Source organism: Strigops habroptila, chromosome 7 (assembly GCF_004027225.2).
Source record: "Strigops habroptila isolate Jane chromosome 7, bStrHab1.2.pri, whole genome shotgun sequence".
Taxonomy (NCBI): Eukaryota; Metazoa; Chordata; class Aves; order Psittaciformes; family Psittacidae; genus Strigops; species Strigops habroptila.
The window spans coordinates 23,705,217-23,729,488 of record NC_044283.2 but is presented as its reverse complement, the minus strand read 5'-3'; the positions used below and the strand labels follow the sequence as shown (position 1 = coordinate 23,729,488).

Here is a 24,272-nt window from a genome sequence, read left to right as displayed (position 1 = left end):
CATTCTCTTCTAGAAGGCAAATCAATTTCATTCGTACCTTCTGACCTAAACTAGGAAGTAGATTGTTACTCTCATGCATTCTCTCTCTCCCAGAGGTCTACTAGGCACTATTATTTAGAGAATAGTAGATACAACAGCAAAACACCAGCAAGATCAATTCTAACACAGCTTATCAAGCTATATTAGGACTCCAAGAAAAATAAGTGGCATTTCCAATATTACTACAACTACTACTTCAGTAATGTTTCATGGCACAAGCCAAGCAACCAAGCCTTGCTCCATTGAATAGCATAGAAACTTTCTTTTTTGGTGGCTTGAGAGCTTCTCAAATTGAAGAAAGCTCACAGACAATTTTGACCCAGCAGTTCTTAGAAAAAAAAGCCACAACAACTCCTTGCTTTGTTACTGGGAATTTCAAAGCATCTATTGTGAATATACCCTAAAATCTGATCTTTAGAGCAGAAGAAATCCAAATGATCAGCTTCTCAGTCCAAGGCCGAAGATTAGCCAAGCTAGCTGGGGACAGCTACATTGCAAACCCCACCTTTTCTGCCAGTGCTGGTGGCCCATTCTCAAGAGTTTCCTCAGACTACAGCCAGAAACCCTGCTGCACGCTTCCCCTCAGGAGGGAACTGGGAGCATCCCCTTCCCACCACCTGTCCTGCAGGTTGGAGGCAGCTGACCAGGCCTGATTGATCCACACCATCAAAATCATTATAGAAGGCACCTTGATTTAAATAACATAACCTTGCTTTGCATTTTACCTTAGCTGTTTTCTTTACTAGTTCCTTGTTGGTTTATAATCCTTTGGACAAAATAAGCTGAAGCTAAACCCAGCTTTTATATTATATATGGTACTCTTTTACTTTTTTTTGTGACCAGAAAGACACACTATATATAAATTGCTTACCTAACTGAGAGTCTGAGGACACATTTACTCAAATTCTCTTTATATACGATTTATTAGACTAAGAACTATTTTACCTTCTATTTCTTTAGCAATCGATTCTTTAATTCTGGGTTCTATTGAGCTGTTTCTGAATAGAAATTTGCATTATAAAATGAAGTCAACTGTAGACAACTAACATCAAACTTTTTTTTTTTTTTACTTAAACTAAAGCTGTATTAAATATGATGGAAACAGAAATGAAATGTCTCTTGACAACTATCACTGTACTATTACCTCCCACTAATGAACTAATGGTGTGCAAATACAAATACACCACAAATCGGTAAAAATCTGCATTTCTGTAATTTTTTTATTTGCAGACTGAAAACTTTGATGTTTTTCAACTCCAAAATTATTACTTATAGTAACAGCTATTTCTGTGAACTAAACTGATTATAGATTAAAATATATCTGTGTATCTACAAAAGTAACTGTATTGTCTACCCACAACAGTGCAAAGTTAGTTTACACTTTCAACAAACTATCTTTTAAGGTGCTTAGTCAAGGTTTCCCTGAAGTGAACTGTCTGACTTTGTATAAAACTGTGCAGGAAAAACAGGTATAACTATTCTTTTTTATTTAAATAATTTTAGGAGGCTAAAACAAGTCAGTACTTAAGAATTCATTATCCATCGAGTCATCAGGTAAGTGGCTCAGCCAGCATCCATATGGCCAATGTGGGCAACGTGAACCCACGTAAGACTCGAGCAGGGCTTTATCCTCTAGCCCAAAATGGGCCCCACAACCTGGCCTGGCAGCACCTCAGAACTCATCCCCAAGGAGCCTGCAAGTAGGTAGGAGACAAGCTGAGTAAAACAGCATGTAAAAGCCTATAATGAAGACATAATAAAAGGTAATGTTTATACAAACACTAGGGACCAATTTTATAGTATATGGGAGTAAATTACTTCACTTGTAGGTATCTGCAGGCCGGGGGTGACACTAAGCACTCATATTACTGGATGTGGGGGTTACTCATTTTTAAGTAATAGATGCTGGGGGACAGCTTTGCTTTGAGAAGAGCAGTTTCCCCCCACCCATGTCCTGCAGTCGCTCCCTGTTCTGGAATGGGTTACCATCTTATAAAAACTGGAAAGGCTTGCATTTGTGTTGAAAGCCTACAGCAGTAGTTCCTACATTTTTACGGATCAGATTTTGGCAGGCAGGAAAGCTTTCTCCACTAACAAGCCTCATTTTATATTTCTAAATAGACTGCTTTGCTTTCCCTCCCAAATTAGCGCTGATGATTAACGGCCATTAAAAGAATAAAACTAAACACTTGCAAGGAACCAGTGCTGCAATAATTAGTTCTGAAAGCCCAGAAAGCGCTCCTCAAAGCAGAGTTAGAAGAGTGTTTCTGCAAGAGCTTGTGTTACTCTCTCTAAAACATAGCCAACTCTGTGCGCTACGCATTCTGCCCTGTACCTCCTCCAAGACTAACTCCTCTCTGACTAGCTGCTTTGTCCAGCTGACAGGTGAACACCAAGCGGGGGAAACAGACCACTATTTGGTGACATCCCTGAAGTACTTACTGAACAGCATCACTAATTTTTTGACAGCAGCCACTTGTACAGGAGACTGGCATGTTTGTAAGAGTTGGCATGGAAATCAGCCAGTATCATTCCCATGGATAACACGGCAAATCAGGCCTCTCACATCACCCAGGAGACAGAGTCACGACAACAACAGGAGAGGGAACTACTTTAACAAGCACCCCACCTGGTAGCTCTTTAAACAGAGAAAAAAATGCCGAGTGGAAAGAGGAAAGGATACATTTTTATTTCTCAGGGAATGGCTAAAAGTAAGCAGGCTCCTTTTAAGACAGAATAGAGCAAATCCTTCTACCTGAGAATCTGAACAAAGGCAACACAGTCACACATGAAGCATCTCCCTCTTACTATCTTCCCAGGGTAGACATTTCACCTGTTACCTATTCAGGGAGAGGGATGTATAACAGTAATTAAGCAACAGACCATTTACACCTGGCAAAACAGAAGGGAGAACCAGGTTTTATGTGATCTGCCTAGTAGGCTAGGCTGCCTGTTAAACTTCAAGATAAAGTCTTTTTTCCCCCTAGGTAATTCCTCTAAAGAACCTCCAGGTCTTGACTGTCAAGCAGCTGTTTCACCTGCTTGTCTGCTTCTACATGTTATACTGTGCCTCACAACAGAATATCATATACAGCTCATTTTACATTCAGAACGTCTGCTACTTTGAAGGAAAAAAAACCAGCTCAAAATTATATTCTAGATTTCTTTAACCATCTCTACTTGCTTTGCATCTGTATATGTTTCACAGTTACAGTGGAAAATCCTACTGAAGCCCTAGACACAGGCATAGAAGCCAGCATGACACAAGTAAGTCTCCCACTAAAAACTAACTTATTGTTCTTCACGAATTCAGAGTATGACAAAACCCCGGAAAAAAAGTCCAAAACAAACCGTGGGAGTGCTGTTACACATTCTCCAGAGCACATAAGAAGCATTAAGACTTCAGCGGGCATTAAGACCCCACCTTCTGTGCAGTTTTAATTACAGCTCTCCCCTTCTAGACCCGCAGCAAAGTAAGTACAGCCCGCTAGGACTGCAGCTTAGGTTTTAACTCCTCAGCCCAAGCCATGAGCTTTATCAATTTGTTTCTACTGCTCACTTTGAGCGCTTCTCCTGTTCCGTAGCTGAACAATACAGCAGGGCTCTGTTCCCTTCCCAGAGACCGCTGACTTGCCTTGAAATTCAACGCGAACATCTGCAAACTCTTAGGCTGGACATTATTTCCCGAGAGCGGAGTACGGCGAGCACGGTGCCGCCTACCTTAGACACCCAGCTGAACAATGGTGACATCCTAAGAGCTCCGGCGCGGCTGCCGGCCGCGATCCCTGGCTCCGGCCGCTCCTCTCCGCCTCTCCCCGCTGCCTCCCGGCTGCCGCCTCACTCGCCGGGACGGGAGCCAGCCCGAAACTTTCTCCGCTGCCGCCGCCTCCGGGCGCCGGGCTCCAGCCGGCGGGGCCGTGAGCTGGCGGGGCCGGGAGGCTCCCCGCGGCGACGCCGGCTGCGGGGCGGGAAGGGAAGCGAAGGGAAAGGAAGGGCCGGGCCGGGGGCCGCGTCCCGCCTCCGCCGCGCTCCGCCTCCGCCGCGGCGCCCCGGGCTGCGGCCGCTCGTCCGCGGGAAGGGAGCGGGCTCGCCACCGGCAGCACGCCCGAGAGCGCAGGCAACCGCCTGCTACCTCATCGCGATGCCCTGCTATGTAATTCAGCGCGAACGACAGCAGTCGCGACTATTAAAGACAAAAATCCCACGCGGTCCACCTAACTTTTTGGGAACGCGCTGGCAGCGAAGTCAGGCTTAACACCAACACCAAAAATCATCTGTTGGAAACCACTGCAAAACGTTATACTTCCAGTCAGGCTCGCCAGTCATGTTAGGTAATGGCATTTGACATCGCACACTAGTAGCTCTACTTCCAGAAATAAGCTGTCGAAGAAGAGAGCTAAAAAACCAGCAGAAGTCAGTAGTATGCACATTCCTCGCAGGTCAAGGGAAGTTACCTGCCACCCAGACAAGAAAGGTGCTCAGCCCTACTGTTGCTCTGGCTGGACTGCCTGTGAACACACCCCCTGCTCAGTAGATGTGGGGCTCCCTGAGAACAACTCGTTTTCTGCAGTTTGGAGGAAGGGCACAGAACTGGGGAGGCGGGGGGGGGGAAATAAAGCAGCTTGGATTTCACAGGAAATAATCCACTGGACCCAAAACAAAAAGCCCTTTATTTTCCATCACCTCACAGAACCAAAATGCAGAACTAGATTTGCAAAATCATAACAGGAAAGCGCAGAGGTCTGTTCTGCACTTCTGCCCAATAAAATTCAACTGCTCAAAGTTAGATGTTGAAGTGCCAACTTCAGCTCTTCGCTTTGCCCAAAGACACTCTCCAAGACAGCCACCCAGTGGAAGAGTGTCCTTCATCTCCTTTGCTTAGGGCAAATGGAATAACCTCCCAGTTTAGAGCTGACATTGTTCCACTTAGGTCTAAGTTATTAGACGACCACAGAAGCAAGAGTGACAAAAATGCACAGGGGCTGGGGTGCAGCAGAGCCAACCTCGCAGCTCAGTGAGACATAAAAGGAGCAGTTTCAGCACCTGCCCCAGACTGCATAGTACTGCAACTGAGAACTGTATCACCTACTCACCTGCACTGGTGAGCACTGTAGCACTAACTGTGTCTGTATAATGGGCCACAGCGGGCTGAGGGGGCAACACAAAAGCAGTTCTCAGGTCATTCCTGCAGCAACCAAAGTACCTAAGCATGACACTTCCTCTGAAGGAACAGAGAATCACAAAAGAACAAACCAGAATGATGCTGCAGAACAGTAACACCTATCCAGAAAAGGTGCCACAAAACAAAGCGCGATGTCTCCGTGATGGCCAATGAGTTGGTGACAGACGGAGAATGGAGGTATCCAGCTACAGTGGATGCATGAGCCGGTGCACAGCTGTGCATTCCCAGCCTTGGCCTGGCCCTGCAGCCCAGCTGAGTTGGTAGTGGTGGGACTGGGGAAATCTGCTGCCACTGGATGTTAGCACTCTCTAGCGAAATACTAGTTTCCCTGTCTGTAAAATTAAGTCTTGACCATTGGCTTGCTCAAAGACACACAGCTAATCAGGAGAAGAAATCTGATGTGGGAATTTGAAATTCTCTTCCTGAGCTACATTTTCCAAGGAGCCACAAAATACTAACCAATATAAGCTAATAAACCAGCATGCAAGTTACTTACAGTGACCTTCTCATGGTTGGAGAGCCCAAAGGTCCTGCCTGGACGCGATTTTTAATCAACTGACAACCTACGCTACCGTTTCTGGAATTAAAACCATAACAAATATTTCTGATATTTTCATAAAGGGAGTTCCATTTTCTAATAGTTCTACAGGTTAAAGTAGAGGTGATTCACAAGGATGGCCAACAGCTCGTTCTGTCATTATGATAATGGCCATGGGCAGTTTGATTGCACATATTCTTAGCCATAAGCCCCATAAATGACTAAATATGATCAACAATCACTCTGGTGGTGGTCTCTAAAGGTTTCTTGGCATGATAGTGGGAGCAATTTTCACTGCTGCTACTGTTCATGATGTATAGAGCACATACACGAATAAGTGACATCTGTTCTCAGGGCTTTCAACGAGGTACCTTACAAGAACATCAGAAGAATTACCACGTGAAGTACAGAGCTGGGTCTGCTTTCATTTCATAGAGCAACTGAGAGCAGGAGCAAAGCAGAATGTTCCTCATTATGTGCTGCTTACAGCTGTACAGTATATCCACTATTTGGTGGTAGCATTAGAGTTGCATTTCTCTAACACTGAGTATGAACAATATTATTTCTAAATAATTATTTCTTCCCCTTTCTCTGAGGAGATCCTGCCTGCTTCGGAGTTTTTCCAGCTTCCCCTTCCTGACTGGCACCCTTCCACAGTTTTAAACTAACAATATACACATCTTGTTTGACTCCACATTAAACTCCAATGTCAGTCAGGAGATCTGGCTTCTTGCCCTGACTGCAACTGTCTCAAGGAGTGACCCCAGTCACTCCACACTACTTAGCTTCTAAACTCATTGCATGCAATTGTTATTATAGTGATGTTTGTATGATTTTAAATGCACTCTGAAACCTACATGCTTCTATAAGACTGGGAGGAAGAGTGTGGTTGTGGCGAAGACAATGAATTAGGAGATAGAGTAACAGTGAATGTATTCCAGTTTCTGCTGTTAACATGATTTTCAGGCATGCTACATCACTGCTCTCTCTGCTTTAGTTTATCTGTTTAGTGAGACAATATCTGCCAGCCTTGAAGGCAGAAGGAGTGGGTACTTTTGGCATTAGGAAATAGCTAACAGCTAGGCTTAAATGTTCAGATATAAAAACATTTGGTAATGCATGAAATTCTTCAGTGTAAATGAAAAGGTCACTCACCTTCCAAAGAAGACAGATTTAGTAATGCAGTAGGAACAATAAGTGCATTCATTTTTCAGGATGTTAAACTTTCTAAAAGCAGAACCTCTGTATTTTTCTATTTTAAGTTTGGCTTGTGCAAATAACTGTCTCTCCAAAAATACTATATATCCATTTTAGGTAAATGGAAAAATTCAGGGCCAGGGAATAACATCTGTATTGCATAAACAGTAAGTAGCACTTGACACCATCTTATCTAAGTGTATGATCTTTTAAATAACAAAACAAAATTCTCATTCCTATGAACTGTTCCATGTTATCATGGAAAATATTAGCAGGATATTTGTGGCCGTTTTTAAAATAGTGGCAATTAAAATACTTCAAAGCCACAAACTAAAGCTTACATTGTCAGAAAAATGATCTTTCAGTTTTACTTCAGATATCCTTCAGAAATTTACATGTACACAAATACCCCCATTATTTCTTCTCCAACAAAACTCCATTAAAAGAAACTGTTTGGAGATAAGAGATGTGAGATATGAGGAAATATTAAGAAGGAAGGAGGCTGAAGTCAACCTTTCAACACAAAAGTATTTTCTGATTCATTCTCCTCTGATTTCAGCTTTCTTTAGGTTTAATGGCTGTAAATATTTCTGAGAGTCTTCACAGCATGTCACCACTGAATGGCGTCTCACAAGAAGTGCATTAAGAGTATAGCTACAACTGTATTGAGTATAATAGTTGCATTAAGAGCACAGTCTCCTGACAACTGGCCTCTCCCCTTGATTTTCTGTAAACTCTGGTGGTGGTTTTACAGCACACTCTATCCCCCTTTGAAGCTTTTTCATCTGAATTGTACTTAATCATGTTTTGGCAGCTATTCTTTTCATTAATTATCCCCTCTGCCCACATTCACTGATACAAGTTTCATTTATCTCTTTTGTTTCTCTGTACACAAAAAGGTCTTTGTAAATTCAGTTGAAGAAATGCAGGAAAAGAATATGCCTGCCAGTAATTACCAGTATCCATTATTTGGCCTTTGTTTAAAACAACCACAATTTTTATCCTTCATTATTTAGTTTTCACCATTAATTAGGATTTCCTCGAGTTTTGTCTCATCCCTTCCCATTTCAAGCAGCAGGCTAGATGGTTTCTATTTTATCAGAGGAAAAGATAGAAAGAAAGAAACTACTGTGAGAGTACTGTTTGTCATGTGAATTAAAAATGTAGTCATGTTTTAGTTCTCAGATACAGCTGTATTAAAAGATACTAAAACAAAGGTGTCTATTTAAGGAAACCTCAGGCTTTTATATGATGCAAGATGCAACAAATTACTCATCTGGATCCACTGAAGGAAAAGAATAATGAATCCTCTTTGATTTCATCCTATCCAAAGACTCAATCAAGCCTGACTAGCTAGCTTCTGAAAAGATACTGCGGTGAAGAAGAGCGGTACATCTTTTGGCTAAATTATAAACAAATTCCTTTTTTCCCAATACAAAATAAAATAAAAGATTAATCACAAAACCAAACTACCTTACCAAACAAGATCTGCATCAGCTCCCTGATGAAGGAGAACAGCAAGATTTGACAGCTAATCACTGCCTGGCAGTGCCTGTGCCCTTAACACAAAGTGCATAGGAGCCCACTGCCCTGGGCTGTACATCCACGCTGAGATGAAATCCAGCTCCCACCAAAGAAAATGGGATTACTTTCTTGGTGGTTTCCAGATACTCAGTAGAAACAGAAATGGCAATGTTTTGAGTAACCTTTGTACTGTTAGCCAGTTAAGAGTCCAGATTGATGTTTTGGCTATCTGCTAACCAGTAGCAAATATGAAAAACACAAGACACTGGACCAGTGCCCAGAGATAACATGCTCCTCATGTGGCAGACAGAAGAGAACAATTTCTCACCAGAGCACTGGGCACTGACTCGGCAGTGGAGCCCTTTCCATCCTCTCCAGTAGGTTTTAGCTTATATATGATTGTCTTTCAGCCACAAAATTTGTAACTGCTCAAATGCTTTGATTCAAGTGACAATAGCATTTCCTGCACAGGAATGAATACTAGCATTGGTGATGGGTTATCTGTCGTCTTCCCTACCAGCGGTATCCATCCTCTCTCCAGCAGAGTGTCAGAACATGAGGGTTACCATGTGCTGAGGCTTATTTGGGATCTTTCATTTCAGCAAGAAGACTGAGGGAAGAAGGGATCTGCAAAGGGAAAGGTGATCCCACAGCATGTAGGAGAGAAGCACAAAAGCCCAACAACCATGTTGCTCAGCAGACAGTGGAATGAACTCCTCCTTGGACAAATGCTGTCCTGCAGGCAAGGCTGGATTAATTAGAGTGAGGTCATGATAGTATTAGATGATAAAACACCTCCTGAGGTTGAAGTAGCTTTCCCAGTTGCTACCATTATCTTAAGATCCATCCCTGCAGGTCTGTTTTGCACAAAGAAGTGTTCAGATGTTTGTTTGGGGTTTTTTTTCCTTGCAAAAGGTCTATCTAGAGAAAATGGAATGTTTTCCTTATGCCCTATTAAAAGGCACTTCTGGGTGATAGCAGATGCTGGGCTGACCAGTCAGGTATCTTTTATGGAACGGATCATCTCTTGGCATTTTATTCAGAAACTTCAGAGTAGAAATGTTTTGATGAAGTCCTTAATCTGGAGAAAATACTACTCATGGGATGTGGAACCCACCATCCTATAAGACACCTCTCTTTGCATGAGGACGAGTGTTACAAAGAATCTAAAACCAGACAAAAGTAGCTTTACCTTCAACACCTGAAGTGGCCTACAGGAGGAGAAGCTGACAAGAGGACACTTTTAGATGTACAGTAGCTGACAAAGAAACACAATGCATGCCAAAGATACTCACAAAACCTAGGTGTAGACAGAAAGCAACAAAGAAAGAAAGAAAGAGAGGTAACCAAGGCTATACTAATCAGTGTAACAATAAATACAATCTAGCTTTACGGTTCTAGTGCCCATTCACAAACATTAAGGCCAACTGATCCAAAATGCTCATCTGGACTGAAATAATTCTGCCACTTCAAAGACTTCCAGAAACATTGATGAGTAAACTTTGGATTGGCAAACTTTATGCTGGATTGAGTATTTTCTGTCTTCCCACAGACAGCCAAAAAAACCCCACAAAACCCAAAAAAACCCTAAAGCTGTCAGGAACTTTGCCATGCTTTCTGACTAATTCTGCTCAAGCATAATTGTATATCTGCCTTTGACCAAGATCAACTGTGCACTGCTGAATAATTCGATCATGATCAACTGATCAGATCCCTGTAAATGGGTGAAAAAACCACAGCCCGAATCTGCAGATAAATCCAGGCAGACCTGTAAAGAGATCGCTTTGATCCGAATAGTTGTATGCAAAAAACCCACAAGGACAATGTGGCAAATGAGCAACGGGGAGAACTCACTGCATAGCGGGGAACTGCCACACAGAGACATCAGGGGTTCCACGCATTTACTGTGTCACAATGAAAGGTTTTCTGGCAGCTGTGAAACTGGATGAGGAAGAGTGGAGCACAGGCAAACTGGCAAACTGCAGAAGCAGATTAGAGAGCTCAGATCAAATGGGGATGCTCCCAGTGTTTAGTGACAAAGACACAGGTTGAGCCCTTGAGATCATTAACTAGGTTTTGACTGTGGCTGAAACAGTTGGAAACCTCACGTTTTTGTCAGGCTGAGCTCTCCAGGCTGCTGAGATAGCTCTGGGGGAGACAGCATCAGCTGCCACAGGTGTGATACACACCTGCACACACACCCTGGCACAACTGGATAAACCATAAAATATTACCTATGCAAGAGTGCTTACTTTACATACCCCCCTGACAATGGGACATGAAGGATGTGAGAATTAAATGGAGATTAATGTCCCCTGGCACTAGATATATGTTCATGGAAGGATTTTCCATTCTTTTCCTCCAGCTTTCTGTGGATTCCTTGCAGCAAGCACTGAATGATCTCAGGAGAAAGGAAAAAAAAAAAAACCAAAACCAAACTCTCAAAGTTTAAGAAGTATTTTGTAAAATGCAATTAATTAAAGGTTATACTTATAGGTCTTGAAACTTACATGGTTAACCCAAGTTACCGAGATGGGAAGACAGACACTTCATTTGAAAATATGTCCCATTTCCTTTGTGGAGAAGGACTACCTCACAACTGGAAAAAAAGTTAAATACTAAGCACTTCTACTTACCATAATGGCTAAGTTACATGGTAAAAAGGGTCTAGAAAGTGTTCAGGAAAACAAGACTATGACTAGAACATGACAAGTCTCACTTAACTGGTTAAAAACATAATTATAAAATTCATCAATTCCCCATGTGCTGCAGGAGAGAGACATGCTATGAATGTCTATTTCCATTACATGGGACTACGTGTTAGTGAAGATTTCTATATTCACTTTATCCTATTAGAACACTCTAGTAATGAATAATATAAACCAAGCAATTTTGTATGCACAATTTTAGAGTTATAGCCTAGCTTCTGGTTCACATAACTAACTATAAAATACCCCCACCTAAGCATATTATTTTGTGCAATTCAGTTGCAACAGCAGGAGACTAGGAAAGTATATTGAGTTCCACAGTATGGAGAGCCATGAAATTAACCAGCTTTCTCAGTTTCCTACAATTTATTAATAACTTAATAAATCTATTTCTACCAGCATTTATTTCTTACAACTGAATTCAATCACAATCCCCATAGACAGTACACAGATGCTACTGGACCTTTACTGTAGTACAGATACTCTAAAGCAACATCCATTTCAGTACACCGAAAAAAATCAACAGTTAGTATAAAACTTGAAGTGTTAACTATTCCACCTCCAACCCATAATATTCTTGGTTTTGCTGGAAAGAGCTTAACAATAAAAACATTAGCTCAGGTTTATCTCTCAGCAGGTGTAGGGTCCATAACTTACCTACAGTCAATGAAACTATATTGCAATTTACATATGATGAGCACCTGGTGTAAAAGCCATTCATTTGAGAAGGATCCAATCCTGCCTCCGCTAAAATCACAGACCAAGTTGCTACTACATTCTTATGCAGCTTAAGCAGAGATAACAAAAAGAGGAAACAAATACCATATTGTCCTGTTCTTTTCCGGAATCAAGCTGAAGAAATTTCAGTTTCTGTAATGTCGCCTTCATATCACAAGCTCACTGCTCTGGTGTTCTTGGACAAAACCCCAGTGGGAGAACTGTAGCAGCCTGCTGAGCACTACAGCAGCCCCTCACAGTTGATTAAGAAGTGCCCTCAGCAACCCGCCCAGCCCTTGCTCCACACTGCTTCCCACCACCATTTGATTACAAGCTGCAGCACAGTCCTTCCCTAGGTATTTCCTGTGTAATGTGGAACTGACAATGCCACTGGAACCTACTAAAATAATAGTACAGTAATTTGTATGGTGCATATAAATCTGCCTTTTTATTGAATTATCTGTGATTTTTATTTCGCTCTGTTTTGCTGTTGATTATATTCTTTCCAAGCTGTCTTGAAAGTGGAAAGTTTTATCAGCAATGTTCCCTTGCACATGCTTTTAACTTACTGTTTCTTATCTCTCCCCTTCCTATCCTCTCCTCAGGGCTTATTAACCCACCAAGTGTTTCTTTGGCAATGATGTGGATTCTTTTGCTCTTGTGATTGATTTTATATATTTTTGTCTAAGTCATACTGTCCTTCAATGATAGCAAAAACCACAAAATGGCATTAAACCATCTTTAAAAAACAAGATTCAAGTACTGTCTCTACTGATCTGAAAAAAACCACCTTCCCCACCATTCAGTTAGGTTTTCTGTTCAGAAGTTTGCAGCTTCTGGTTTCATTACAAACAACATTCCGCATTCAGTTATTGTAAGCCAATTCTGTTTTCACTCCTAAAAACACACTGGAAAACACTTGTGAAATACAACATACAACACAGAGACTTTTAAAATACAGAAACAGGACTTGTACTTATGGCTCTTTTGTGGTTTTGATAAAGCTACATCACTTCAAAGGTCTCAGGATGTATTACTGTAAGACACCACTGCACATTTTGGCCACATGTGCTGACTGTGCTTCCGCTCCTCTGCCAGAACAATGGAAGCCTTTGCATGCTGAGTCAGCTATCCCACAACCATGGATCCTGGATCCATGCAGACTGAACGCATTCCCTCACTACATATTTCTTTAACCAGGTCTTTTCACTGAGAATGTCGGATAGCTATGTCAGCTCACAGAAGACTCCTGGAGTAGGTAAAATTTAAGAAATGTGTACAGATTCTCAGGAATAAAGCCCAAAATTTGACATGTGGTATACTACAGAAATAAATAAAGTTACAAGAAAATAACCATGAACTGATTCTGTCTTTTCTTCCTTCTTGGGTATTCCCAGTACCAATAGGGAATTCTGGCATTCCAGAAGAAACCTGCACACAGCTGGAAGGATGGGCTGGACAGCTGAGCTCTTCACTCAAGTGATAAGTTCAGATATCACTGCAACTTGTGAGTCTGAGCTCATGTATTTCAATGTGTTCACAGGCATAAAGACTCAAATTGATAAGTGAACCTCAGAAGTTAGCTGAGCAGGGTCTTTTACCCCAGGATGTAAGAAATTCCAAGTCTCCTGTTGGTTTCAATCATAATTTAGGAGTGGCATGTAGGCCAGCTTTAATTTGTTTTCCCCGTTGTTTCTAACATGCAAATAGATCCACAATGTCATCCTCATGCACATGTTTTGATTTCACCCACAACCCAGCTGGGACTGAGCTCCAGTTAAGACTAAGGCCTGCGAGTCTAATTCAACTAATGTCTCAAGCTGGCATCAAGCTGGCATCAAGGCTTCCAGAACAGACTGACATGCCTGTGCATGTGTGTGTGTGCAAAAGTCAGGTCACTGAGGGTTATCCAGGTAACGAAAATTTGTCACATATGTAGTTTTTATATGGCTTGTTGGAAGTGCACAGTCTTAATTTGTGTGAAGGGATTTATCCAGGGACCTTGACAGTTTGTATAAACAAGAAATCTAACTCAGAAATGTATGTTTTGGTTGTCTGAGGTTCCTGGGAACTTTTCTGACTCTTCCAGTCCTAGCTTGCTTATGGATAGTCTATTAAAACACAAAAACTGAAATATAAGGGGAAAAAAAAGGAAAAGAAAAAAAAAGAATTCATTTTAAAGAAACACTTGAAGCATGCCTTCTGCAGTATGCAACTGACCCTGCAGAATGCCCGCTGAAAACCTCCTCCCAGTAGAAAGGAAGCCTGCACGCAAGCAATGCACACACTCTGAGGTTTATTGCTCCCTGGATGGATCTAGTTCATTAAGGAGATAATAACATACACGTAAAGAATATTCTGAAGTTTCTAGAAGGTCAACTTTGGTCCTTATCCAGCTACAATCACATTATACCAAAGTTAGAATATGACTGAGAGCTTTGAGAGAATATGATAAGAGTTTTCACATCTATCAGATATTCTGCTGAAGGGAACTGAGACATCCCAGAACTGGATGCTGACGCCAAACACTAACCCCAGTTCAGCACGTGTTTTGTTTTGTGAATTTCATACCTAAGAATAAACTCCAGGAACACCAATATTTCAGTTCTAGAGACAGCATCTTTAGTTACTGTTCTTGTGCTAGCTTGCTTCATAATAAAATATCAACTCATTGCCATACTTTTACAGGCATTTATTGCCAAAACAAAACAAACCCAACAACAAACCCCCCAAAAACCAACCAACCAAACAAACAAAAAACCCACACCAAACCACAAGGAGAATCTAAAGAATTTCATAGGGACAATTTTGGGGAAAAAAAACAAAAACCAAAAAACAAACAAACCTGATCTAAAATGGGAATGACAGTACTGAAATTCTTATCGAAAGGCCACCAGGGTCTTTGAATTTATTTCAACCAGTCTTAGATTAAGCCTTCAGTATCTCTAAAATAAGGTGAGGAATTCTGCTGGTGGAAAGCAACAGGAGGAGAGGTGAAAACTGCCACAGCTATCGCAGCAGCTTACATTTGCTCTGGACAGCCACTAAGTGGCACTTAAACACCTCATCTTAAACCATGGTGAATCTGCAAACCCCCGTGAAGGGAGCGGAGGGAAGGGGGTGGGTGCGTGTAAAAAGGAGTTATGCACTCTGGGGACTAATCCCTTTTAAGAACAATGAAGTTCACTTCCTGCAATTAGAGAAACTTTCTAAGGGCCTGACTATGTATGAAAATGTTACTGGCAGAAATGCTGTACAGTGCTTCGCGGAAGCAGAAATACTGCACAGAGCTCCACAGAAGCAACTGCTTCCTCTCCTAAATCCCAGTCCTGCTTTGGGAATCCAAGTGCCTCGTTCTAGTAGATCATTATCTATTGTGCCAGTTTGAAATATGCACTGAAACCAGGAAAATGAAAGTGTCCCATCGCTACTGGACTGCAGGTCAAGCTAAGGCAGCCTAATGTCTTCTAGCAATGCCTCTGAGTTCAGTTTCAATTAGAGATCTCTGCAGGGACCAAATGCTATTTGTACCTGCAGATGCACATCAGAATGGGGTTTGAGTAATCAGCAGAGAATCAAAAGTGATGAATGGACCTTTGCTCTTCTTAAGACATCAGTATGTTATTGTTTCCTAGACATATGTCATACTTCCATTTGCATTTTTAATCAAAGAAAGAAACCCATTTTTCCTAATAGTGGTGTTAATCATCCTCAATATGTTAACGCATTATAGTTATTTTTCTTTTTATCTGGTTTTAAAAGTGCTTTTGCTTCATTAAAAATCTTTCTAAATGAATTAATTGCAGAAACTGGAAACCATTTTTTCCTGTATGAATAACTGTTTATTGGAAACTGTCACTGGAAAAAAACTGAAGATAAAAACAAGCAGAATAATATATTAGGTATTTTAGGTGCTAACCAGGCAAGCATCTACAAGCATGTTCAATGTCATTATTGGAAGTATTTCTGTTGTCTTCAATCAAACTAGCCCGAACTTAAAGTGCATACAGGTTTTCAGCATCAAAGACTCAGAAGTAAGACTTACGTACAATTTGCTTTTAAGACTCTCAAAGAAACACCTCCATTTCAATTAGCCACAGGTTTAGATGTAAAATACATCACCAGGTGTTAGCTGCAAGTTGTTTTTCACCTTTGTGCTGAATGAGGCCTCCAGAAATCTCAAATTAAGAGTTATGAATTTTATCTTTTATTTTCTCTTCCTGTGAAAGCTCTTTACATTATTATTTAGAAGCACAGCATACTATCAACAAAGCAACTCAACAAGCCGCAGTGGATCGTGATTACTAAGAATGCAATTTTTAAGTACATTCTGCATGTCGAAACTAGCTTTGTGGAGTTCCTTTAAAGGCTGAAACGAGAAGCTTGCAAATGCAACACATTCAATCAGTTATGTAGTAGGATCAAATTCAACCCAATGCAAGAGGAATCACCAGCATCGAAGCTGTTTTTCTGACCAGCAATAGATCTCAATTACTGTCACCCCAGGAAAAATGGGGGGAGGGTGGGAAAGAAGAAAGCCCACATCAACTAGCAGTTTCATACAAAGGACAAACCAAGTATAAACCAGCGTTATCCACTCAATCCTTGTATCAGATCCACGATGATCAACCTTTAGGGCAGACGCACATACCCATTTAAGCCTGTATTTGTCCAGTCACACAAATCATTCTTTAGGCAAATGTTTCCCACAGCCTTTCCCATAACTTGATGTCCACAGAGAGGGTAAAAAACCCCAGAAATATATAACAACAGTGCCTGCACTGGGCAAGGGAAAGCACTGGGTTTACGACAGTGATTTGTTACCGTTATTCACTTTGACATGTAACAGGATGGGAGATTGTGCGGCTAAAGTAAATAAGCAGTTATATATGCCTCCTCTGCTTTGGTTTTCTGCTCCACTACAGCCAGAGAACCCATATCTGATGACCTTGAGGGCACAGCATAAACATCAGCCCAATGCATGCAAAACTCTACATGAAAGGCCAATTGCATGGAAAAATAAGGAGCTATTTCAGGAAGGTGATTTACTCAGAATCATAATTTTTTAATTGACATCTTCATATTTTAATGTGGATGGCTTGAATTTGACAACTTAGGACCATTTTAGAATCTGGGGAAAAAAAAAAAAAAAGAAGAAAATACAACTGCCTGAAGATGAATGTTTAAGTAGCTCCAAGTGAGCTAGAGACCAAGCTTTTCAGAGAAACCTGTGAAGCACAGATAACAGAAAGGTTTTGGCTTTACTAGTCTTGAGGAAAAATCACTGCTGTAGGACCCAGTCCTACAATCTGATTCATGCCAGAACCACTCTTGAGTCTGTCTGGAGAGATTGTACTAACCTACGTGACAGATACGACCTTTGTTTATTCATATATTTGACAAAACCTATCTTCCCACATGTTTAAAAACAGATTGTACACGCTTTGAATGCTCTCTTTCACGAACTAAATTACACTGTCCTCAATATGTTATTGTACTGTGTGCCACAAAAACTAACACTGTGTTAGGTAAGGCTGATTTTTTATTAAAACTGTTCTTTTTCAAAGCAGTCTGTCCCCCCCCCAAAAAATATGCTTTTTCTGGCTTTAAATTGCATGTAAATATTGCACCATGTACCCACAAAATTAATTTAAAAACATCATAACTGTGCATACTTCATATTCCTTAAAATCATTAATTAAATGAAAAATAAAAACCATCTACTGAATCTAGATTAGACTGACTTGTGTTTGGACGTCAATAAGGCAACATTCTTCCAAACATTCCCTAGTCTTAATTTAATTTCAGCAAGCCACTGCAGTGGGTAACTGCTGGAAATACACTGGAGTTCCTTCATCATTAATTATTCTTCTTTGTAGTATCGTAAATTCAGCTTAATATCCAGTGTTACTATGGATCAAACAGTATTTTCTAAACTCCTAAATCCGTATATGCAACCTGGTTTTCTAGACTCATTTTCTTTCTCACTCAGAACTTTTCCACAGGTGCAACTCCTATTTTCTGTTTTATTTGCCCAGAATTTTCTGTGGGCTGTGAGTTGGTTTGAAGCTGCAGGTCTGACTAGGCTTAGGCGCCAAAGTGATGAGACCCATTCACTTACTTTGTGTGTATTGCAACCGACACCTTTGCAGAAGGCAGATTTTACTGCACTACAGTAAGGTGAGGTGAATAACTTTCCTGTTACCTATTTTGTTATTATTACCACTTGTGAAGATGAGGAATTTAATATGTTTAGTGCTGGGGTAACGTGTAGCTAAACATAGCCTCTCAACTCAAGACCGACATTATACTTTGAGAACTGTGTGGATTCAAGAAATTCTCAAATTTTTGTATTTGTCTTCCACAGTAAGTTATCTTCAAGCTTTTCAATCAAATTTGAAGACTACAGCATCACCAAACTCTTGCAAAGTTTAGAAAAATGGTCACAATATTCTGGAATATTTAAATTGCTCTGAACTGCACCACTGAGTCATACCACAACATAATACAAGACTAGGGGAAAAGGTGAGAATAGGCAAGTGAGCAATGGAGGGATTGCAATGTCACCAAAAGCTGCACCCAGATTGGGCAAAGATGTTAAGAGTGAGCTTCTTTTTGGAGATATGCAAGGAAGCTCTTCACTCTGTGAAGAGGAAGTTTCTGAAGGAAACTCTGACTCTGGAGAATGCTTGGATATTATGGCTCCAATTGCCTGTACTGGACTTCATAGGCTATAACTATCAGACCTTGTCAGATAAAAGGAATGGTTACCAGTCAGGTGAAAAGCCTGATCACAGATCTGTTAATGATGTTTTAGCCTCAGTTCCACTGTTTTGTATCTCCACTACAATCCTCAATCGGAAAAGTGAACGAACAATAAATAATCTTGGTGTGAACTCTGGCTCTAAAATGAAGTGCACATGACAGCACAAGTAACACATAGATACTTTCAGTATTATTTAAGTTGAAAAATTTGCTAACAGTGTCATCTGACACAGAATCCTATACTAATCAGTCATTCTGTAGCAGAAGTTTCTGCATTATTTAGAAAATGGAAGAAATCACAAGAAAATGTAATTTTATGTTGCTGCCACTGTAAGAGTGGGAATAGGCATCTCTTTACAATGTGATTAATTTCATCTTCTTTTGTAAGACTTTATCTCTGACTTTAAGTCAGGAAACGGCATTGGTATTGCACAAATGACTTCCTCTGTGTGGTAGTCACACATGAGGTTGAGGGAAATCACACAACATTTCTTGTAAAATGAAGATGAAACAGGAGCACTTAGCTGAGCCAGGAGGGCACAATGTCACTCTAGGGTCTGACAAGAGCCCCATAAAGCCTTGGGATAATGCTGCTAGGGACAGGTTCATTGTCCACTAAAGCACCCTGAAAGAAGAGTTTACATACATGAATCCTTCAAACAGATCCCAGGATAGAGCTGGTGTAGTCGCAGTTATGCTCTAGGCTCAGGATAAGTATAAATCCTGATTAATTGTGAGAGTGTCCAAAGCACAGCTGGCTGTTTGCATTACATAGGACACACTATTAAGATTTACACAGCTAAACTTTGACCTACTTTATATACCAGGCTATGTATGTGCACAATTATGTATTTGATTTTTTATTTGTTCTGTTGGATTTTTTTCCTTCTGTTTTATTGGTTTTTGTTTGTTTTGGGGTATTTTTTTGGGGGGGGGGAGTTGGTTGGGTTTTTTGTTTGTTTGGTTGGGGTTTTTTTACATTAATTTCTCCAGTTAGCATTTGGGAGACAGGAAAGACTTCCTAAACCAAATAGCAGTACTAGGAGTTTGCATTTATGTAGATTCCATCAGAAAAAAATGAAGGTACATACAAACAGGAGGCAGAAACCTGCCAAATTAAGCTCTCAGCTGCACTAAGTCCAGCTACCTCATTTTGTTTCAGTGTTTTATGCTTTTTGCAAAAGAAGAATCATGTTTTAATCTCCTTAGACTCACCAAGCAGTAAAATACAGTAGGAAAAGATCACCTCTATCTTTAAAATTATCTTGCCTGAATTCTTTTCTGAAAGGGAAATGGTGCTATTAAAAATGAGACACTTAGTGAGGCCATATCTTAGAGCCTAATGTAAAAACAAGTTGTGTAAGAACCCTCAGTCATGAAGCTAAGCCTCACAACAACTGCTCTGGAGTTCACTGGGCCTCTGCCATTCCTTTTATAGATGAATAATGTGAAGTTCACTCACATCAGTTCTGTGCAGCTCACAGTGAGCTACGTGTTGATTATCTGAAACCAGCTTCTCCAGCACATAATCAGATCACAAACAACATGTAACAAGGAGTACTGCATTCCAGGTAATACAACATGATCTACTTAAGCGCATAAGTACCTCACAAAAGTAGGTGAAGGTTGTTTAAAAAACATAGTAACTATTAAAGCAATTGGACCCAAAAAATGAAGACCTCTAACAAAAGGCGAGATTACTGTTGTAACCAAACAGCTACACTTTAAAAAGTGTGGGCTAGGTTTTAAAACGGAGATGGGATCTGTGTCTGCCATGGGGCAGATTTGGCAGGGTCTATGAGTAGGCTCAGGTCTCAAGCAGGTGTCCCAGACCACTGCAACCATACGGGCACCGCAACTCTCATGGCAACACTTCTGCAGCTGCTAGCAGCCCAGTTCCTGGGCCAAAAGCTGCCCCTGATTTATGACACTACAGAACAAAGATTCAGAAGAAACAAGCAGACGTGTGCATGTCTTGTGCAGCTGTGATCCTGCTTAAACCACGAGCAAAAGCAGTATTTCTCTATAAAATGGAAAAGAACAGTTCTATTCAGTATTTTGCCATTGTAACATTAACAGCTCTGGTAAACACAAGTACATATTATAGGCTGTTATGACAACTTCTGTCCAGACTCTTGCAAGGGGGAGAAGAACTAAACTTAAGCCTTACAAAATGTGAACTAAACATTTTACGTTTCTTCATACTCTAGTTCTGTATCAGCCATTGATAAATGTCACAGAAACACTACTCCTTACAAGACATCAGACACGAGTTTCTGGGCTCTCCCTCAAATTCTCTAAATCACCAGTTCATATCAAATAAAGAAAAAAGGAGAAACTTTCAAACATTCTGAGCATCTGCTTAAGTAAAAAAAGGTGACAGCGCTGGCTGCTGACTTTTACTTTGCACAAAGGAATTTATTTTACCCTATGACCAGGAAGATGATGTGGATGAAGCATTCTACAGACAGCTAGTACTTCTACTGTAGTGCTCACATTTGCAAACCCTGGTCATGATGAGGGACTTCAACCATCCAAGTATCTGCTGGAGGAACAACACAGCAGGGCATAGTCAATCCAGGAAGTTTCTGGAAAGCACTGATGACAACTTGCTGATCCAAGTGACAGAGGAGGTGATGAGAAGAGGTGCTCTGCCAGACCTCATACTTACCAACATGGGAGGGCTTGTTGGGGATATGAAGGTCAAAGGCAGCCTTGGCTGCAGTGACCATGAGGTGGTGGAGTTCAGGATCCTGAGAAGCAAGGTAAGAAGCACGATCACAACCCTGGACTTCAGAAGAGCAGATTTTGGCCTCTTCAGGGATCTACTTGAAAAAGTACCATGGAATAATGGCACTGGAGAGAAGACGGTCCAAGAAAGCTGGCTGTTATTCAGACTCAAGTTCAAGAGCAGTCCATACAAATGACCAAAAGAAAAATACCTGCATGGATGAACAAGAAGCTCCTGGAAAATCTCAAACATAGAACAGGAGAATAGAGAGGGTAGAAGCAGGGACAGGTAACCTGAGAGGAATATGTAGACACTGTCTGAGAGACATGGTTAGGAAAGCGAAAGCCCACCTGGAGTTGAATCTGGCAAGGGATGTGAAAGGTAACAAAAAGGGCTTCTATAGCTACATAGATGACAAAAAGAAAAGTAGGGAAAATTTTGGCCTGCTTCTGAATGGAGCACAGGATATGGAAAAGGCTGAGGTACTGAATGCCCTCTTTGACTCAGACTTCTGTGAAACCATTAAGTTTAGAACTGTTATTCTTTATTTACAACAAAGTATAATAAAGGAGAGTGCAACCTTAACTTCCCTTAAATCTAAACTAGCCCAGGGCATGACCAGGTAAACTAGTGACCAGTATTCCATTTGCCAGCCAAAACATCCATCAAATAAGATTAAACATACCCAAGTAAAACAAATCATTTGATACACCAAATAAAGATCAACATAATGGCATGTGGAATTACTTCTCCAAACTGAAAATAAGAGCAGGAATTACTTTTCTGTAATGTTTTGGTTACTTTGTGTTTAGAGGAGAGGGATATCCTGGGACAGTATGCCATTAGCTTCTCATTATCTATCTCTTTCACTCCTCTGAGCGAACAATGTGCTAAAGCAAGGAGTCCTACAGGAGAACCATGCTGTGATCGTGGAGAATGAGCTCATGAAGGAAACAGCACACCTCACCTACAGTTCCAAACACTTTCAATCTACCACATCTCAAGTGTAGGCCAAAAATAAGTTTTAACGTATATATTTTTCAACAACAACAATGTCAATAGTATCACATCTCTATAGAACATAAGCAAATGTCAGACGGGAAGATACGTAGTCTGGTATCATGTATGTTTTCATTTATGCCATCACACTTCTACAGTACCCAAGCACTCTGGCCAAGCTGTTCAACAAAGCTGTGTTCTGATGATGAAAGTACTGCCCTGCAAGCACAGATTTATAGGAGAGCTTCCTTAGCTTCCACCACCATTACTCAACACAGTATGCATAATCCCCATCAATGACCTGCCGGTAGTCTTCATAAACTCCCTGCAGGCAATATAATTGAACTCAGCTCCATTCCTGAGCACCTACAGAGAATATGCATTAATGATTCAGCCCCACCCTCAGGCAGAAATTACTCAGGCCCCATCAAAACTTCCACAGAATGAGGGTGAAGGGATAAAACACTCCACTATCTGTAATTAGTGGAAACTTACTAAAGTTATACATAGAGAATGAAGGAAGGCTCCAGATCCCATATCCAAAAGATCTGCTTAGAAAGGTGACTCTAACCCATAAAAGCTCTCCCTATGCAGTGTAAAACCATCCTTTTAGTACTAAGCGGAGTGGAATGATCTCTATATGCACATGCTTGTTTTCAAGTAATGTGCCAAGGAGCAGTCTGCCAGGAAACTTCTCACATCCTCCCCTACGTACTGCTGTACTAGCAGGGAAAGTGAGTCGTATACTGCCGTGATGATGCAATGGAAATAATTAGAATCATAGAATCATAGAATAGTAAGGGTTGGAAAGGACCTTAAGATCATCTAGTTCCAACTCCCCTGCCATGGGCAGGGACACCTTGCCCTAAACCATGTGGTCCAAGGCTCTGTCCAACCTGGCCTTGAACAGTGCCAGGGATGGAGCATCCACAACCTCCCTGGGCAACCCATTCCATTGCTTCACCACCCTCACTGTAAAGAACTTCTTCCTTATATCTAATCTAAACTTCCCCTGTTTAAGTTTGAACCCATTAGGCCTTGTCCTACCACTACAGTCCCTAAGGAAGAGTCCTTCCCCAGCATCCTTATAGACCCCCTTCAGATACTGGAAGGCTGCTATGATTATACAAGATTCTTCAGAATGAAGACAAAGACCACAGTGGGGCTCTGCCTTTGCTTTCATTTCTGAAGAGGAGTAGAACAAAGAACTCCTTTCAAAGAATCCTGACATTATTTAGTATTAATTACCTGTCTACTGATTTCTTTTCTAAAGTGAACATGCTGGCAATGGAGCAACAATGAATCTAACAATCCTGTATTTATATCCAGGAAAAACATTACATGTTCCCACACCCCATCAATTTTGACCTAAATATTACCCAGGAAAAAAAATCATTTCCCATTAACAAAATGCTTTCATATTAAACAGTAAGATAATCCCTCATTAATCAAGTATATGTTCTCGCTCAATTTGTATATATAAAGGAGTACAACCACAGGTAATGGACTAGAGTTAATGGACTGCAGTCTATCTGCAATGCTGATGCTAAAAGCCTGAACAATCCTGGTTTTCTGTACTTTCTACCACCTCCAGTGCTATTCCTCTGTCTGCAGGAAGTTCAAGTTTCTCGTACTCCTCTTCAAAGGCCTTCACTTTTTAGTCTTCTACTCACCTGCTTTCATCTTAACATACTAATATTCCTACTCTACTTCTCCCACAGACATCCTTCTGTCCTCTTTTATTCTACTTATCCTAAGGTGGGAATATATTCAGAATTTATTTGCAAAGCCACAAAGTACCTTCTACTTCAAATCCTCGGTCAGACCTGACCTAACCTGAGAACTCTCTATCAAATACAGCCCTACTACAGA

At 40.9% G+C, this 24,272-nt stretch overlaps 1 protein-coding gene across 7 annotated transcripts in view; it reads right to left on the bottom strand.

The window, feature by feature from the left end:
- The window catches only part of TBC1D1 (TBC1 domain family member 1), a 114,110-nt gene that overhangs the window by 79,552 nt on the left and 10,286 nt on the right, over window positions 1-24,272 (bottom strand). Inside the window, exon 1 of one of the 7 annotated variants that reach the window (XM_030492204.1) lies at window positions 3,760-3,984. The exons of the other annotated variants lie outside the window; for them this stretch is intronic. Coding sequence (XP_030348064.1) covers window positions 3,760-3,789 — 30 coding nt within the window. The 5' untranslated portion in view covers window positions 3,790-3,984. Of the gene's footprint in view, window positions 1-3,759; window positions 3,985-24,272 lie in introns of those variants that run through there. 7 annotated transcript variants of the gene reach the window in all.